Source organism: Mobula birostris, chromosome 3, assembly GCF_030028105.1.
Source record: "Mobula birostris isolate sMobBir1 chromosome 3, sMobBir1.hap1, whole genome shotgun sequence".
Lineage (NCBI taxonomy): Eukaryota > Metazoa > Chordata > Chondrichthyes > Myliobatiformes > Myliobatidae > Mobula > Mobula birostris.
This window is the reverse complement of record NC_092372.1, coordinates 154700051-154714673: the sequence shown is the minus strand read 5'-3', so window position 1 is coordinate 154714673 and position 14623 is coordinate 154700051. Positions and strand designations below refer to the sequence as shown.

General features: G+C 40.8%; 1 protein-coding gene across 1 annotated transcript in view; it reads left to right on the top strand.

Annotated features, from left to right (window-relative positions):
* The window catches only part of tmem245 (transmembrane protein 245), a 115993-nt gene that overhangs the window by 16334 nt on the left and 85036 nt on the right, over nt 1–14623 (top strand). The window contains exons 3-4 of the mRNA XM_072253527.1: nt 1496–1591; nt 6162–6275. Of these exons, the coding sequence (XP_072109628.1) occupies nt 1496–1591; nt 6162–6275 (210 nt within the window). The remainder of the gene's footprint in view (nt 1–1495; nt 1592–6161; nt 6276–14623) is intronic.

Genomic DNA, 14623 nt, shown 5'->3' with positions numbered 1-14623 from the left:
ACATCAGGTAAGACGTAACAGTGATGTATATTTTCTTTGCCGGTAAATTCCAAAAGTACCTCAAAAATGTTAACTAAAATACTGTAGTATTTTAGGATAACATATGTAAAGAGAATTAGCTTTTTTTTAATGGAATCTGGTTTTGGGAAACCTATAGCACAATATAATCAAAATATGACCAAAAGCTCTATTTTCCATTCCATTTGCCTTTCTGTTAGCATGCTATATCTGTACATTTAATTTTCTGTGCTTCGTATGCAAAGACACACTGATTCCTCTGTATCGCAGCATTCTTTGGTCTAGATCAAATCCGAATACTCAGCATAACTTCACGTTTATCATTAACTGTTGTGGATTACACTGGAAGAGATTCTGTATTTTTTTGAAATGATCTTTGACAATTTCTCGATGTTGAAATGTCATTTTTTTATATTTTTCAGGCTCCCCATACCAGCAATATTGTTCATTCCTCTTTGGTTTCACATTTCAGCTGAACTGTTGAAACCTCAACTGCACTGTTCTTTTGTAAATATAACGAACTTATTTTTGTTTTTGAATAATTTCAATAGATAAGAACATAGGCCCAAACATAGGCCACTCAACGTGTTTTTCTGAGAATGGCATATAACTGTCTTCACAAGTATTGAATTCTCAATTTTAATTAAATTTGTTATCTTGTTTCACATCCAATCCAGGCTTTACACAAATGATAGCTAAATCCATCTTTCTTATAGGACTTCTACAAAGAAACTCTTATTAAGGTCCACTGTGAAAACCAGTATCAGTGGGAAATTACAATAGATTATGGGAATCTAAGGAAACTATTTAATTGAGTTCAAAAGCCGAGAGGTAATGTTACAGCTATATAGGACCCTGCTCAGACTCCACTTGGAGTACTGTGCTCATTTCTAGTCACCTCACTACAGGAAGGATGTGGAAACTATAGGAAGTGTGCAGAGAAGATTTGCCTGGATTGGGGAGCATGCCTTATGAGAATAGGTTGAGTGAACTCGGCCTTTTCTCCTTGGAACAACGGAGAATGAGAGGTGACCTGATAGAGGTGTATAAGATGATGAGAGGCATTAATTGTGTGGGTAGTCAGAGGCTTTTTCCCAAGGCTGAAATGGCTAACACAAGAGGGCACAGTTTTAAGGTGCTTGGAAGTAGGTACAAAGGAGATGTCAGAGGTAAGTGTTTTTACGCAGAGAGTGGTGAGAGTGTGGAGTGGGCTGCTCGATGGAATGCCGGCAACGGTAGTGGAGGCGGATACAAACAGGGTCTTTTAAGAGATTGGGGGTTAGATACAGGGAGCTTAGAAAAGTAGAGGGCTATGAGTCGCCCTACGTAATTTCTAAAGTATATGTTCACAGCATTGTGGGCCGAAGGGTCTGTATTGTGCTGTAGGTTTTCTATGTCTCTATCTCTAATTTCCTTAGTATCCTGAATCTATAATGAATGTCCAAGTTTGTTGATTAATGATTCATTTTCCTCACAGCATCAATTGCTGGAGCTTGGCAAATTCCAGTTTTTGTGGTGATCGTCATTCTGCTGGTAATGGGAGCATTTCAGGAAGGGACAGGGGATGGCACTGGTGAGTTGCTGTTGCGCAAAGTGATTTAAATTTATAAGTAAACATATATATTGAGATGTTTCATTAGATTATTAACCAATACTCACCCTATTTTGTGAGTAAACGTAACGGTATTTTCCATAATTTTGGAGATACAAGAGACTACAGATGCAGAAATCTAAAGCAATAAGCAATCTGCTGGGAAAAGTCAATGAGTTCTTTGTGCAGAGTCTCGACCCAAAATGTCGACAGTTCCCTTCGTCTCACAGATGCTGCTTGACCCACTGAGTTCTTCCAGCAGATAGTTGTTGTTCCATATCTTTGCTAATGCTGAAGCATGTATTGTTCTTCTATTGCATGGCTGGTTTTACTCACGGTAGACAACACGTCTGGGACACTAATTACAAACCAGAGAAAATCTGCAGATGCTGGAAGTCCGAACAGCACACACAAAATGCTGGAGGAACTCAGCAGACCAGGCAGCATCTGTAGAAAAAAGTACAGTCAACGTTTTGGGCTGAAATCCTTTGGCAGGACTGGAGTAAAAAAAAAAGCTGAGCAGTAGATTTAAAAGCTGGGGGGAGAGGAGAGAGAAACCTGGAGGGGGAGGGATGAGGTAAGGAGCTGGGAAGTTGATTGGTGAAAGAGACAGAAGGCCATGGAAGAAAGAAAAAAAGAGTGGGGGAGCACCTGAGGGAGGTGATGAGCAGGCAAGGAGATAAAGTGAGAGAGGGAAAATGGGATGGAAAATGGTGAAGGGAGGGGGGCATTATCAAAAGTTTGAGAAATCAATGTTCATGCCATCAGGTTGAAGGCTATCCAGACGAAATACAAGGTGGTGTTCCTCCAACCTAAGTGTGGCCTCATCATGACAGTGGAGGAGGCCATGGATGGACATATGGGAATGGGAATTAGAATTAAAATGGGTGGCCACTGGGAGATCCTGCTTGTTCTGATGGAGCAGTCAATTGAATTTGAGTACCTGGGGTCCTCGGAGGTTCCAAATCGAGAAGCTTGAAAATGAATCTGGAAACGATGTGGTATAAGCTGGTGGCAAAGACATGTTCCCAGAAAGGATACTTGCTCTAATACCGGGTCCGGATAAGCACATGGTCAAAGAGTCAGAGAGCAGCAGTGACCACAGCGGGGGAGCAGTGAGAGAGTTTCACTGAACTCCCGTCGAAGGAAAGATTTAAACCTTCAGGGTAGCCATCCCTGGGAGAGACCTCACAGAGTAGTAATCAAATCACTAACAAGAGAAAAATCTACAGATGCTGGAAATCCAAGCAACACACAGAACAAGCATGATCTTCCATTTGACCCTGAACCCTTAGTATACAGGTTTCCCTCACCATCTGAAGGTAGAACATTCCTATGAAACGGTTCATAAGCCGGAATGTTGTAAAGCGAAGAAGCAATTACCATTTATTTATATGGGAAAAATTTGTGAGCATTCGCAGACCCAAAAATAAACTACCAAATCATGCCAAATAACACACAAAACCTAAAATAACAGTAATATATAGTAAAAGCAGGAATGATATGATAAATACACAGCCTATATAAAGTAGAAATACTTCTCTACAATGATTGCCTGCACAGATCTCCGTAGCGAAAATCTCACGCAAGCGCTGTTGGCAAAAACACTCTCTCCGGTAACCTTTAAGCTATGAAGCTGCCAAATCACGCCAAATAACACATAAAAATACACAGCCTATATAAAGTACAAATAATGTATGTACAGTGTAGTATCACTTACCGGAATTGGGATAGCACCGAGCACACTGATGATGGTGTGTTAGACTGAGTCGTCGCAGGTTGGGGTGGTACAGTGGCCCCCACCCTCCAGGCCGCGAACCAATACCGATCCGCAAAGCATGCAGGGGTACAGCGGTAACCGGGACACATTCAGTACATCTTTAAGAAAAAAGCCGAAATAAACATGCTAATTAATTAGGTGCCGCCCAGCACGTAATTGTTGGCCCAGATCAGAGGCAACACGATTGGCAATCGTCTCTGACCTGGGCCGACATTTACGTGCTGGGCGGCACCTAATTAATTAGCATGTTTATTTCGGCTATTTTCTTAAAGATGTGCTGGGTGCTTCCCGCCTACCGCTGCATTCTCCGCGAATCGGTATCTGTCCGCGGCCTGGGGGTTGGGGTGGTGGGACACTGGGGTGTCATCTCATCGTCGATCAGGGCAGGCAGTTCATCTTCTCCTATGACTGCCTGCCTCGATGTCGAAGGTCGAGGTTCGTCATCTGCTGTGGCTGATGTGGAAGGCTTGCTTGACTGCTTAGCCTCGCGCATTTTTCTATCATACAGTTCTTTGTAAGCACTCAAACCATCCTGCAAATATGCCCTAAACTGACGTACCAGTTGTACTTTATCATTGCAGCGAAAATCTCACGCAGGTGCTTCATGTTCCGTTCCTGGACGACTTCACCTTCAGTCCGTTTGCTACTGTATTGGGTTTCGATTGTTATCCTTTCCTCTTACAATTGCATCAGCTCTTCATCTATCATTTCTTGGTCATGGGATGCCAAAACTTCTTCAATATCATCTTCGTCAACTTCCACAAGCCAACCTCACTTTGTCCTTACTTCATTCACCACGATCGAAATGCTTAATTAAGTCTAGTTTTATGCTAAGTGTAACACCTTATAAGCTCTTTCAGGCTTTTCCGATACCTTAGAACTCATCTTGCAAACGGCTGCTCACAGGCACATGTTTAAGCAATGCCAGCTAGAATGCAGTTCTGAATCCGGGGGAGAGCGGCTGCTCAGGGCGCGCGCTGCCTTTTATTGCGCGCTGATTTTTTTTCGTGCACTGTCTTTTTTCCTAACAGTGAAAACACCTTCTGTTAGCGAAAACAGGGAACTAATGTAGGTCTTTTGTAACAGTGAGGTTTCGTAAAGCGAACGTTCGAAAAGTAGGGGACACCTGTATAACTATGTGCCTCCCTTTTAACTATTGTAATTATTCGCCTGTCAATTTCTCACTCCAATTTTTGAGTGGCAAGCAAACAGCATTATGAAGGACCCCACACACCCCTCATACAAACTTTTCCCCCTCCTACCATCTGGCAAGAGGCACCGAAGCATTCTGGCTCTCACAACCAGACTATGTAACAGTTTCTTCCCCCAACCCATCAGACTCCTCAATACCCAGAGCCTGGACTGACACCAGCCTACTGCCTTCTACTGTGCTTATTGACTTGTTTATTATTTATTGTAATGCCTGCACTGTTTTGTGCACTTTATGCAGTCCTGGGTAGGTCTGTAGTCTAATGTAGTTTTTGTGTTGTTTTACGTAGTTCAGTGTAGTTTTTGTATTGTTTTATGTAGCACCATGGTCCTGAAAAACGTCTCATTTTTGCTGTGTACTGTACCAGCAGTTATGGTCGAGATGACAATAAAAAGTGACTTAACTTACTAATCTGTTAGCAATAATTATCAGTTTCACTTTAAATTTGTTAGCTTTTAAAAAGCATGCCATGTCATGTTCTGAAATTCTAGTAATAACATTTGTGCCTTTAACCATCACATCAGGTTTGTAATTTTTTAAGTGTACGGCTTCAAAAGAAGCAATCAGTAAAACGCATGAAAAACCTTTTGCCCACATATTTTGCCACAATCATTGGAGGTTAATGGACAGAAGTAAGCACAATGGATGGTGAGCATCCTCTTTCTGCTGCTGGTTGCAAAATTCCAGCCTTCAAATTTGATATTTGTGATTAGATTGCTGAAGTGTATTCCACTGGAACCCAGGTGAAACATTACCTTGCTAAGATTCCCCAACACTTAAGATGTGGAATCTGTACCACTCTGGACCTGATGAAGTAGTTTGCATATCCAGTGTTTGCATAGGAGTTGTAGAGCTACAAAAACATAAGGATAAAGTAAACAGAGTTTTAAAAAAATGTACTTTGAGGTTTTAAATCATTTAAGCATTCTTAATTGCTTTTAGTTGATTTTTGTTTGTGATCAATCATTTAAATGTTTAAATTTTATTTTTAATAATTTTATATATTTCTATTGTCAAAGGCAAATGTTCTATAATTTGACAGCAGACAGAGCTAGGACAGGTTGTTGTGAGCTATCAGAGTCTTCCAGAAGAATTTAATGTTTAGGGCTTGCTTTCACTATCACTATGCCCATTCCTGCTGCTCAGAGCTCCTGGTTGATTCCAAGATATCGACTTTCTAGATTCAGCTGTGGTGGGAAACAGAATATGAGGGGCATTTATAGCTGATAACCCTGTGGCAGAACAATCCAGACTACTAAGATGGGAAAAAGCAAGTTCTTTTATACGTACGTTCTTCCTGCTTAATAAGGTTTCTTTCTAATGTTTGTGAGAGGAATTGGAATGTGAAAGTATGTGTTTATAAGTCACTTTCAGTTTTTGGAAAAGCTTGGGCAAAGACTTAAAAGGGTTTAAATTTTGTTTTGTCAGTGCCTGTAAGTCTGTAGTTGTTGGCTACAGTTATTGATTTTATTTTATTTGTAAAATGTGCTTAGTTCTATTTTCAGTGTTGTGTTATGTTCAGGCTGCTAGTTGCCTTCTGATATGTTTTTTTTTATCTGCAGGTTTGGAGCTGCCAGGTCATGTGATTCAAATGGTTTTAGGCACTGTTAATATGGCAGTATCAATGATGGGATTCTCGAGTCATCAAGAGGAAAGTCCAGCAAAAAAATTATCAGGTGATTAATTGTACTCTGCCTATATGAATTGAGGAAAGAAAACTTGAAGTACGATTTCTTTTAGGATATTAATAACTAAATTGCACAGTAGCTAAGATATATTAATTATATACTGGTACAGTACAGTTCTACCCTGCAGAGTACTTGATCATTTTAGCACTCTATCCAGGGCCTCACTTGTGAATACATATCTCCATCAAACGAAGAGATCACTTAAAATTTTCATAGTTGGAGAAGTGCTAACTGAACCTTCAGCCAGGCTACAACCTCAGTAGTACTGTTAATAATGCAACTCCCGGGTGTACTATATTGCTGTAATGACTTCTTTTAACACTGACCACATAGATCATGTGGAGATACTGATATACTATATGTGCTCTTACAAATGTGTGCAGAAATTTGAACAACACTCAGTATATATTTGAAGTAAATATCTGACAAAAAGTCATCAATCTTTCGCAGGTGTTGCCTGACTGACTTAGTGTTAACAGCATTTTCTGTACTTATGTTGGATTTTCTACATTAACAGGTTTTTCATTTTCAAATATTTGAAGTAAATTAATATATACTATAACAGCATCTAATTGCCCACCCCTAGTTGTCTTTGAGAAGGGTGGTGAGCTGCCTTCATGAACCATTGGAGTTCTTGACATGTGGGTATACCCACCATGCAGTTGGGGAGAGAGTGCCAGGATTTTGACCCATAAACTCTGAAAGAACAACTATATATTTCCAAATCAGGATAGCGAGCGGCCTGGGGAGCAAATTCCAGGTGGTGGTGTTAATGGATTTTTGTTGCCATTGTTCTAGCTGTGTTTGGAAGGTGATGTCCAGCGAGTCTTGGTGTGTTGTTACTGTTCATCCTGTACTGTACCAACAACTTCTGTCACTGTGTGTTGGTAGTGGATGAGATGCCTATCTGTGCTGCTACATCCTATATGGAGTTGTGTTTCTTGAGTGTTTTTGAAGCTGCCTTATTAAGGTAAGTGAAAGAATATTCTGTCACACTCCCAACTTGAGCCTTGTAGATATGGATAGCGTTTTGGGAGTTAGGAGATGAGTTACTGGCTTCAGGATTTGTAGCCTCTAGTTTGGAGGGGCCACTGCAGAGAATTGGAAAAAGTTGCAGGAAGTTGTAAACTCAGTCAGCTGCATCATGGGCACCAGCCTCCCCATAATGAAGGACACCTTCAAAAGGTGATGCCTCAAAAAGGCAGCATCCATCACTAAGGAACCCCATCACCCAGGGCATTTCGTCTTTTCGTTGATACCTATAGTTCCACAGGAATGTGTACTTTAGATATAAAGTGAGTAGAGCCGGGGTGCTAAGTACTGCTGCAACACCGTATACAAGTTTGCTTGTTGTGGGCTGTATCAAAGGTGGAGATGAATCAGCATACTGGAGGAAGATTGAAAATTTGGCTGAGTGATGTCATAATAACCTCTCACTCAATGTCAATTAGACCAAGGAACTGATCGTAGACTTCAGGAGACGATCAGTAACTTTAAGTGCCTAGGTGTCACTATCTCAGAAGACCTGCCCTGGACTCATCATATAAATATAATAACAAAGAAAGCATGACAGCAACTCTACTTCCTCAGGAATCTGCAGAGATTTGACATTTCATCAAAAACCTTGGCAAACTTCTATAGATGCTGCACTATGGCCTGGTATGAGAATGCCAATGTCTTTGAGTGGAAAATCCTACATAAGGGAGTGGATTCAGCCCAGTACATCACATGTAAAATCCTGCCAACCATTAAGCACATCTACATGAAATGTTGTAGAAAAGGAGCATCCATCAACAATTCTCCTTGCCACCCAGGCCATGTTCTTTTCTCACTGCTGCCATCAGGTAGAATGTACAGGTGCCTCAGGACTCACACCCCAAAGGTTCAAGAACAGGGGTACTACCCCTCAATAATCAGACTTGAACAAATAGGATAACTACTCACTCTACTACTGGTGCTCTCATAACCGATGCTCTTGCTTTAAGGACTTTCATCTTGGTATTTCATGCTTGTTATTTATCGCTATTTATTTATGTCTGCATTTGCATAGTTGTTGTCCATTGGTCCTGTTTACAGTTACTATTCTATAGATAACATAGAACATAGAATAGTACAGCACAGTACAGGCCCTTCAGTCCACAATGTTGTGCCGACCCTCAAACCCTGCTTCCCATATAAGCCCCCACCTTAGATTCCTCCATATACCTGTCTAGTAATCTCTTAAACTTCACTAGTGTATCTGCTTCCACCACTGACTCAGGCAGTGCATTCCACGCAGCAACCACTCTCTGAGTAAAAAACCTTCCTCTAATATCCCCCTTGAACTTCCCACCCCTTACTTTAAAGCCATGTCCTCTTGTATTGAGCAGTGGTGCCCTGGGGAAGAGGCACTGCCTATCCACTCTATCTATTCCTCTTATTATCTTGTACACCTCTATCATGTCTCCTCTCATCCTCCTCCTCTCCAAAGAGTAAAGCCCTAGCTCCCTTAATCTCTGATCAAAATGCATACTCTCTAAACCAGGCAGCATCCTGGTAAATCTCCTCTGTACCCTTTCCAATGCTTCCATATCCTTCCTATAGTGAGGTGACCAGAACTGGACACAATACTCCAAAATTTGCTAAGTATGCCTGCAGAAGAATAATCTCAGGGTTGTATGTGGTGACATGTATGTATTCTGATAACAAATTTTACTTTGAACCTTGAAGTACAGGAGCCTGAAGGCAGGCTTTCAGTGTTTCAGGAACAGCTTCTTTCCCTCTGCCATCAAATTTATGAATGGACAATGAACCCATGAAAACCTATTTTTTTTTTTGCTCTCTTTTTCTATGACTTAATTTTTAATGTATATTTCTTAGTGTAATGTATAGTTTTTCTTTTTATTATATATTGCACAGTACTGCGGCTGCAAAACGACAAATTTCTCGACCTATGCCTGTGATATTAAACCTGATTCTCATAGCAGCAACTATGTTCAAATAAGCCCATATATATCCACAACTGTTGATTTAATTACTTTATAAATGCAAGTTGTTTTGAAAGGAAATCTCTGAGTTGATAAGTACATTGTTTATCACAGTAAGAACATCACAGTGTTGATAATATAATTCTGTGCTTGGTCTTACAGCTGAAGCTCTGTCATAAGAATAATAATTATGGGTGTATTATGCAGTGAAAGATTTCACAGGCTAATCTTGTTTCCCCTAAAACAGCAGGAATCTCCTTAATTGAAACGTACAAGATAATGAGGGGTCTTGGCAGGATGGACATGGAGAGATGCTTCCTCCTATGAGACGGTCTAGAACTAGAGGTGACTCCAGCCTTATAGACTACAATCAACACCTGGCCCTATCCTCAGCCTTTTATACTGTTTTGAAAGAATTTAATATAATCTGCAGAGAGTAAGAATGCTACATAGGCTAATTTTGGAGCTGATATTTCACCCAGTCACTTCCCAGTCATGCATGTTGTTCTGCCACCCTCACTCAGCCTCCATGAAGTCCATTTATCCATCACCTTTGGCCTTGGCACCAATAGCAAGGAAAGTTAGAAGTTTATAGCCCCAACACTCAAAAGAATAGATCTTGCTAAAAGTCACTACATTGGGTTATAATCTCACTGATATAGTGCTGCTTCCAAATTTGTTGTGAATTTGTATGGCCACTTTTCATTAAATAGACAATTATTCACTAATGGGAATAGCATAAAATAAAGATGTGGCCAAAAGGCTCCAGGTTGATCTTGGTGTTTTGAGAGACAATAATTAAGGTTTTGTGGACCTGAATGCATGATGTTCTACGAGATGGTAAATGTCAAAATACAGTGTTGTATCAAATATTTCTTGACCAAACTAAGTTTGATTCATGTGGTGGAATCCACTATAGTAGTTTATTTTATCAAGCTTGTTATCATTAAAATCCTTAAAAATGCACTCCTGCTTAGAAATTGTAAAGTATTTAGGAGAAGAAGTATGCCATTGACTTTATAGTTCGCTTTGCCAGTTCACTCCACAGTTTCTCTACTTGTGTTACCCACTGGAAAACTCAGCAGGTCATACAGCATCTGTGGGAGGAAGGAAAATGTTGACACTGCATGATCCAGAGTTCCTCCAGTACATTGTTGGTTACTCCAGATTCTACTATCTTCCATCTCATCAGGAGAATAACATCATTGGGTTGGAAATTCATTTAAGTCTTACAAAATTCAAGAATTCCTTTGTTAATTATCCCATACATGTTTACTTTTCCCCGTCAGTCATAAAGTAACACTGGACAACAAAGATTTTGTTTCCTGAATACCTTTGGGCAGTAGTCCCCAACCTCCAGGCCGCGGACTGATACCGGGCCGCGAAGCATGCAGGGGTGCAGCGGTAGGTCGAGTGCACCCAGCACATCTTTAATAAAAAAGCTGAAATAAGCAAGTTAATTAATTAGGTGCCACCCAGAAGCCAGTCTTCATTAGAGGAACTGAGGTGAAGAGGGTCAATAACTTTAAATTCTTCGGCATTAAGGATCGACGTTTCTCTCTCTGAAAAGTGTCAGAGGATCTGTCCTGGGACCAGCATGTAACTGTCATTACAAAGAAAGCACAGCAGCGCCTATACTTTATTAGAAGTTTGTGTAGATTCAACGTGTCACCTCGATCCTGACAGCCCTGTCTTTTCAGCCTGTCTGGACTGGCGTTTAAATTGACCAAACATTGGAACAGCTAAAGGCTCCAGCGTCCTGGAAAAAGGAGTGAACATCGCGTGGAGCAAATGAAATTGGCAATCGCCTCTGATCTGGGCTGACATTTAAGTGCCGGGCGGCACCTAATTAATTAGCTTGTTTATTTTGGCTTTTTTCTTAAAGATGTGCTGGGTGCGCTTCAGCTACCGCTGCACCCCTGCGTGCTTCGCGGCCCGGTATTGGTCCGCGGCCAGGAGGTTGGGGACCACTGCCTTAGGGTATATCTTGTGGAGTTTGGGCTGCTGATCATGAAAATTACCTTGAAATTTCCTTGTTACTCACCTTTTTTTTAATCGCCTATATTTGTTATTTCAATTCATAATTCGAGTCTGCTAAAATGTTGCCCACAATGTAAGCTGAAAGTTTTTTTTTATCTTGTTCAGGCATGCTTAGGCAGGGCATGATGCATGGCAGGACAGATTTTAGAAAGGCTGTAAAAGCATCATGCACACACTGTTTTATGCATTGTATTTACATGTATATCGGTTTGCGATCACATTGATGCGCCTGCTCTACACACATAGCATATTGTGTGTACTCATTATAATAAGGTAATTGTGTTTTCAGGACTATTTGCGATAGCAAAATGTCTCGCCAATATTCCAACAGCCGTGACCAAGGCAAAGCCTGGGCTCCCCACATTTGTTGTATAACATGCGCTCCGCTGTCGATCGTAGAGCTTGGCTCAGAGGTACTCGGAAATCAATCTCGCTTGCTGTCTTGATGGTGTGGTGAGAGCAGAAGGATCATGTGACAGACTGCTGCTTCTGCCTGACCAGTGTGTCTGGTTTCTCTGCTAAAAACAAGAAATCCATTGAATACCCCAATCTCCCTTCAGCCATGATACCTGTGCCGCATGACGATAGTCTTGCAGTACCGAAGCCACCAGAGACATGGAGTCTAGAGGAGGCAGATGAAGATGTCATGATGCACAAGCCAGGAATGGAAAATGATACTGATACCGATTTTGAACCTTTATGTTGAGTGAGCCTCATCTGATAACTCAATCTGAGTTAATTGACTTGGGTTTGTCAAAGGTGAAAGCAGAATTACTGTGTTCAAGACTGCAGTGATGGAATCTGCTGTCACCAGGCACAGATATTTTCATAAAGGATTTCATTATTTGAGACAGCTATTTCCCAGAGTAACTGATGCCAAGATTAAGGAAGTCATTTTTGTTGGTTCCCAAATCAAACAGGCCATCAACATCAGGCAATTCGAACAGCTTCTAGAGGGACTGGAGAAAATCGCAAGGAAGGCATTCAAGAATGTTGTTGAAAATTTTCTTGGCAACTACAGAGTACCAAATTACGTGCAACTGGTTGACAATATGTTTCAAGCAAACGAAGACTATGAAGTGCAACATGTCACTGAAGATCCATTTTCTGCATTCCCATTTAGATTTCTTCCCTGCATATCTTGGCGCTGTCAATGACGAGTGTGGTGAAATGTTTCACCAGGACATTTGATCAAGGAGAAACTGTATCAGGGCAACTAAAATTCATCAACGCTGATTATTGTTGGACACTTAAGTGAGAAGCCCCAGACACTGAATACAAATGAAAATCATCAACGAAACATTTTTAGCTAAGTTGAACTATTGCAAAGCGTCAGCAACATTATGCAATTAAATGCATTATATTCAATAAAAGTTAATTTTTAGTTTCTCCAAATTCCTATGTGATACAAGTAGTCTGAAATTATATTTTTGTTCAGCTTCAAAATCCACAAAAAAGTCTGAGGAAACAATAGTTTCAACTGGTGGCTGTAACATTAAAATAATGAATTTAACTTTAAATAAAATCCAGTCAAAATATATTAGTTTTCAGCAAACTTGTATTAAAGTTTCTCGTCATTTGAATATTTATATTTGCATGGTTACTGTAAATTATTTTTAAAATTTATTGATCGGTTCTGAGTTTTTATTTCACTGCTTCTTAAAAACTGCTTTATTGTCAATTTTTATGAAGCAATTGATGCACAAATTAATTACAAGGGATATTTTGAATAAACAACATTTGAGACTGCAGTATGTGGGGACCTTTTGCTTGTTTGGGCATTTATGCTTTTGACTTTGTGATAAGAATCTGTTCAACTTTCATGTGCTTCTGAGTTAACCTGGTGACCAGTTTCCGTTAGGCCTAATGAGAGAAAATTATAGCAGTTCTGAACTTCAATAAATATTGGGAGGAGAAAGGGAGTCAATGTTTTTTTACCTGTTTTTGAAAATTAAAAGCCAAATTTTGGCAGATGCAGTTGGGTCTTATAGGTACATGGAGCTTAGAAAAATAGAAGGCTATATGGTAGGGAAATTCTAAGCAGCTTCTTAGAGTAGGTTACATGGTGGGCACAACTTTAATGTGCCTGTAACGTAACGGGCTGTAGTCGTTTAATGTTCAATACTTTCAGGAAAAAAATTGCTGTCCAGTGTAATTGAGGTCTTCCATTATCACTATACAGGTGGCCCCCGTTTTCCGAACGTTCGCTTTACGACACCTCGCTGTTACGAAAGACCTACGTTAATTACCTGTTTTTGCTAACAGAAGGTGTTTTCACTATTACGAGAAAAGGCAGCGCGCACCCGAACAGCCAAGCTCCTCCCCCGGAACTGCATTCTAGCCGCCATTGCTTAAACACGTGCTTTATCTCAATTTATTTTGTGCATCCGTTAGCAAGTTGAGTTCTGAGGTATTGGAAAAGCCTAAAAGAGCTGGTAAGGGTGTTACACTTCGCGTAAAACTAGACATAATTAAAAGTTTCAATCGGCGTGAACGAAGTAAGGAAATTGTCCGCGTGTTGAACTTGCCTGTGTCCACCATTCATAGAAACATAGAAAATAGGTGCAGGAGTAGGCCATTCAGCCCTTTGAGCCTGCACCGCCATTTATTATGATCATGGCTGATCATCCAACTCAGAACCCTGCACCAGCCTTCCCTCCATACCCCCGATCCCCATAGCCACAAGGGCCATATCTAACTCCCTTTTAAATATAGCCAATGAACTGGCCTCAGCTGTTTCCTGTGGCAGAGAATTCCACAGATTCACCACTCTCTGTGTGAAGAAGTTTTTCCTAATCGCAGTCCTAAAAGGCTTCCCCCTTATCCTCAAACTGTGACCCCTCATTCTGGACTTCCCCAACATCGGGAACAATCTTCCTGCATCTAGCCTGTCCAATCCCTTTAGGATTTTATACGTTTCAATCAGATCCCCCCTCAATCTTCTAAATTCCAACGAGTACAAGCCTAGTTCATCCAGTCTTTCTTCATATGAAAGTCCTGCCATCCCAGGAATCAATCTGGTGAACCTTCTTTGTACTCTCTCTATGGCAAGGATGTCTTTCCTCAGATTAGGGGACCAAAACTGCACACAATACTTCAGGTGTGGTCTCACCAAGGCCTTGTACAACTGCAGTAGTACCTCCCTGCTCCTGTACTCGAATCCTCTCGCTATAAATGCCAGCATACCATTTGCCTTTTTCACCGCCTGCTGTACCTGCATGCCCACTTTCAATGACTGGTGTATAATGACACCCAGGTCTCGTTGCACCTCCCCTTTTCCTAATCGGCCACCATTCAGATAATAATCTGTTTTCCTATTTTTGCCACCAA